The following is a 5,486-nucleotide window of genomic DNA, read 5'->3' as shown; positions in this document are numbered from 1 at the left end:
CACTGAACTATTCTCCAGGCTTGTCACTATAATGACCAACTCCACAACAGTTTCAATTCAGCCTTCTGGAATAGTTATTTCCATAGGATTTTCTCTCTCTTTCTTTTAGGAATATTTAAAAATTAAAATTTTTTTTTTAAGATTTTATTTATTTATTTGACAGACAGAGATCATAAGTAGGCAGAGAGGCAGGCAGAGAGAGGGGGGTGGGAGGCAGGCACCCCGCCAAGCAGAGAGCCTGATGCAGGGCTCGATCCCAGGACCCTGGGATCATGACCTGAGCTGAAGGCAGAGGCTTTAACCCACTGAGCCACCCCGGTGCCCCAAAAGTTTTTAAAATTTTATTAAGTTTTTAAAATTTTAATTCCAGTAAAATTAATATACAGTGTTATATTAGTTTCAGGTCTCTTGGGTTTTAATTATACTTTATTTTTATATTTTAAAGAAAATCAGAGAGGGAGACAAGGCATGAGAGATTCCTGACTCCTTCCAGGAAACAAACCTAGGGCTGCAGAAGGGAGGGGAGTGAAGGGTTGGGATAACTGGTGAACACTACATTAAAAACTAATGATGTACTATATGTTTGCTAACTGAACTTAAATTAAAAAAATATTCTTTTGAAAGAAAAAAATTATTTTTAAGTAATTTTAGTAACTCATAAGACTTATTTTTGCTGCAGTTTTAGGTTTACCAAATAAATTAGCAGATAGTGGAGTTCCATATATCACCCCACCACCAGCCCCATTTAATTATTTTTTAATTACACAAATAATAAATGAATGCATCATTCACCTTGAAAACAATAAAAACAAAATTAATCTGTTTTTTTACTCCCCTCCCCAATAATCATGGTTATCAGTTTACTGTATTTTCCTCTAGAACTTTTCCTGTGTATTAAGATATATGTGTAGGTGTATTTTAACAAGCATTTATTACTATTATTATTATTCTAAACAAATTATTATTATTCTAAACAAATATTACTACTACTATTATTATTCTAAACAAATTCTATACTGCATGCTTTGGTCTGTAGCTTCTTTTCTATAATTGACAATATATTTTGAAGATCTTTCCACATTAGTTTATTTAATTGTTCACCAATGGATCGACATTCAGGTCATTTCTATGTTTTGCTGTTACTATGACACTGATACCTACCCTTGTGTATGTCGTATTGGGTGTGCATGTGTTTGTGTTTCTTTGAGATATGGAAATGCTGGATCACAGGATTTGTGTATTTTAAAAAGTGGATACTGTAAAAATTATCTCCAAAGTGCCCTTACCAATTTAAACCAGCAGGGATGAGAGCATCCTCTTTTCGTATACACTTACCAACAGTTAGTATTATCAGATTTTAATAATTTTTTCACTTTAATGGGAGAAAATGGTTTCTCATTTTAATTTGCATTTTTCTGATAACTAGTAATATTAGACATCTTTTTATATGTTTACTGGACATTTTAATTAGTATTTGCTTTTTAAACTGGAAATTAGGAAATGAGGATTTTATTTGGAGAGCTTTATTTAGTAGCTGCTTTTCTTAACTGTCTACCTGGTCACTGAAGAATGGCTGAAGTGAATAACATTTTTAAAAATCATCTACTACCATGGGCATGGTAAATTTGACAATTGCTGTTTCAGTGTTCAGTGGTTAAGTCACTGTGTGCTCATTTCAGCTCCCTTTTCTGATTTCTTTACACACGCGCACACACACACTAACAAGGAAACAGTTCCTATCTCTTGCTTACCTTCATTGAAATTATGTATAAAATCAAGAGCATGTTTAAGCATTTTTCTCATTTGATCCAAAATATCCGCTCTCAGAACCCCTTGAGGCTGGGGACCAACTTCTATACCTCGGTACAAAAGGGGAAATAGTCATATTTATACAAAGAGTATTACAACACATTATAAAATTGATCATTTTAATGTATAAAGACCTATAATCCCATCATTAAAATTATTAAAAAGATAGACCATGTAGCATCATGGAAAATATTTGAGACAATGTTAGGCAAAAAATAAAAGCAGAACATCTGCATGTACATGCTATAAGCATAATGAATCAAGACTGGGAAAAAACATGGAAAAATATCAAAGAGTTATATTAGAATAGTAAAATCCTGGGGTCAATTTTCTTCAAATTTCCTTCAATATTGTCAAAATGCTTAAATATCATAACCTAGTAAACAGAGTAGGGAAATTTATATTGACAAAATAGTAAGTGGCCACAAAGAGAAACTGTCATAGACCAAATATTTAGTTTTGACTGGAGGAAAGTCACCTATTTAAGTCACAGAACTCTAGAGCCATGGATGTAAGTCAACATGACAATCTATGTGACCCTAGAGCAACATTCTTACTTACCTTTACATAACAGCCCATCCTGACATGATAGTGCGACAGTTTTAGTTTTCCTTAGAATAAATTTGTATTTATTTTTCACTCCTAGCCAATCCAATCTTTTTTTTTTTTTTAAAGATCTTATTTATTTGACAGAGAGAGATCACAAGTAGGCAGAGCAGCAGGCAGGAGAGAAGGGGAAACAGGCTCCCTGCTGAGCAGAGAGCCCTATGCGGGGCTTGATCCCAGGACCCTGATATCATGACCTGAGTCAAAGTCAGAGGCTTAGCCCACTGAGACACCCAGGTGCCCCGAGTGCCAATCCAATCTTACACCAAATACCTAGTCACTTCCCTCCTGTTCCCTCCAATCCCTATAGTTATCCCTCCAACACAATTACTCCTCCAGTTCTTACCTCCTCCACTTTTAAACCATTTACCAAGTATAATATCATCCATTCTCTTCCAGATGATTCATATGTATTCATATACATTCTTTTTCACCCATTCTGTTTTCACTCACTTCTCTCATTTCTTGATTCACACAATCTTGCTATATTTGATCTACATTTTTAAAGAATTTTATTTATTTGAGAGGGAGAAGCAGGCTCCCCGCCAAGCAAGGACTCCCCCCTCTGACACCCCCATGTGGGACTTGATCCCAGAACCCTGGGATCATGACCTGAGCTGAAGGCCGAGGCTTAACCCACTGAGCCATGCAGGTGTCCTGATCAACATTTTTTATTTGTTGTGCTTAGCTTTCTTTCTTTCTTTCTTTTTTTTTTTTTTAAGATTTTATTTATTTATTTGAGAGAGAGACAGAGAGAGAGAGAGATATCACAATTAGGCAGCGAGGCAGGCAGAGAGAGAGGGGGAAGCATGCTCCCCACTGAGCAGAGACCAGATGTGGAGCTCTATCCCTGGACCCTGAGCTCATGACCTGAGTCGAAAGCAGAGGCTTAACCCACTGAGCCACCCAGGCGCCCCTATGCTTAGCTTCCTTGTATACACGTTTGGACATATATTTAAGTCTGTGGTATAAGTGTGGCCAAGGTAAGCATCTTGTGTATAAATGATTTGTACAGATGTATGAAAACATGTTCAAGGACATGTCTACATCTGTGCTATTGAAGACATTGTTGGCTGCCCATCCAAAAGCCATTCTACCTCCTTCCATTAACAGAGTCCTAATTTTGGTTGGGTGTCCAATCTTCCAGGTAAGGGAACTTTTCTCCAGCTCAGGTGTAAATGTGGAATAATATAACTCATTAGAGTACTCCCATTACCCTAGTGACTGATTTAAGAATGGATATGTGACCCAGTTCTAACCAAGTGATTATAATAGAAGGTCTGCAGGGGAGTTCCTAAGAATTTTCTTTCACTCACTAGATATTACCTTGTTGGCATATGATGCTTAAAATTACAGTGGACATCTTGTGGCCATGGGGCTGCTAAAAAAATGCTAACAATGATAGACTTCTTAGTCTAGAAGAACCTAGCCCCTCATGATGCTGTTGAGCTGTTACATAAAATAATACATTTATCTTATTGCTTAAGCCATTTGAGCTTCTTGCAGCCAAAAAATATTCTACATTTCCTTGTTCTGGGGGAGATGGGGGGAGATGGAAGGTGTGGTGTGGGACAGTCCTATGTGGAGAGAAGATACGATGGTTAGGAGTGGGTATTTGACCCAGAAGTCAGTTATTGACAGTTTTTTCCCTTTCTGATTTTGAGTGGAAGATAATAGGGCAGCCTTATTTTCTAAACCAGCAATTAACCTTGGCACAAGATCCTGTGTCAGAGAAGAATGTTTAGATTTGTAGAAAACGGCCATGGCATAGTCCTGAGTGGAGCTGAAGAAGTAATGGTCATAAAATTAAATCTTCTGAGTCTCTAATGAGGCCATGGTCGACCTGGGACAGTTAGTAGAAAATTCTGTTTAATTTCTCTTCTGTGTGTGTGCGTGCGTGCACGCATGCCCATGCACACATGATAGGCAGAGATACAGACAAAAATGAAGAAGATTCTAGGAATGAGCTTAAGGCTGGCTGAAGCAAACGGCCTTTTTCTGGAATAAAGTTTATCTGGAATCATCCTGCCATTTTTTAGGTGCCTTGGCAAAAGAATGCAAAAGGAGTCCTTGTAGAAGGTCAATAGAAGCTAAAGCAAATTTCTATGAGCAGAAGTTATAGGTGTATTATAAAATGTTGAGGGGCACCTGGGTGGCTCAGTCAGTTAAGGGGCTGCCTTCAGCTCAAGTCACGAACCCAGGATCCTGGGATCGAGCCCCCACATCTGGCTCCCAGCTCAGCGGGGAGTCTGCTTCTCCTCTCCTTCTCTCTCTCCCCCCTTGCTTATGATCTTCCCCCCAATAAATAAATAAATAAAATCTTAGAAAAAATAAAATAAAATGTTGAGTTTCAGATAGTTTTTCCTCTGATCTTAAGTGGTTTTTTTTCCCCCTCAATGTGTGGATGACATAAAAATATTCCAAATAGCAAAATTGCAGGGAGAACATACGGTATTTCTAACTATTTATGATGATCTTAATACTCTGTCATATTAAAATGTTTGAAAGATTTGGTTTTATTTTTTAGGACCAAACATACTGGTAGATATTTGTTCTAGCTAAGAACAGCATTGGCCCACAAACATCACAAACCAGGACTGCTTTTTCAAAGTGTGGAAATCTTTTGATTTATTTGGTGTCCTAGAGAAATAGGCTCTCTATCCTTTATTGTTAAGCATTTTGTTTGTTTCAAATAATTACCTATACTTGGATACTGAGCCTGCCCCAGGAGATCCCTGATTTTACACCAAATTATCAACAACTGAATAACGAGGATGACTTTAAATTTGCTTATATTGTTTGACAACTTGTTTTTAAGTTAAATTACTCTTGTTTAAAACCATCTGAGAACTAACAAAAAAGGATTTTAAGTTGTGATAGCAATTTTAAAGATTGTAGTATATCTGCAAACAACTACGTTAGTAGGTCACTCAGGAAGAGAGTTGAATACAGAAAAAAGAGACTGAGTATGCAAACCTCCATGTTGGAAATTGCTAGAAGGCAAAGATGAATTCACAGCCAAGTAACATTAAGGTCAAACAAATGAATGGATAGCAAACAGTTTATGGGAG

At 37.0% G+C, this 5,486-nt stretch overlaps 1 protein-coding gene across 1 annotated transcript in view; it reads right to left on the bottom strand.

Moving 5' to 3' along the window:
• Positions 1 to 1,870, bottom strand: part of ASPA (aspartoacylase) — a 13,294-nt gene extending 11,424 nt beyond the window's left edge. The window contains exon 1 of the mRNA XM_059379364.1: positions 1,752 to 1,870. Coding sequence (XP_059235347.1) covers positions 1,752 to 1,803 — 52 coding nt within the window. The 5' untranslated portion in view covers positions 1,804 to 1,870. The remainder of the gene's footprint in view (positions 1 to 1,751) is intronic.
• Positions 1,871 to 5,486: the final 3,616 nt, after the last annotated feature.

This window comes from Mustela nigripes, chromosome 16 (genome assembly GCF_022355385.1).
Source record: "Mustela nigripes isolate SB6536 chromosome 16, MUSNIG.SB6536, whole genome shotgun sequence".
In the NCBI taxonomy this organism is placed as follows: Eukaryota; Metazoa; Chordata; class Mammalia; order Carnivora; family Mustelidae; genus Mustela; species Mustela nigripes.
This window is presented reverse-complemented; position numbering and strand designations above follow the sequence as displayed.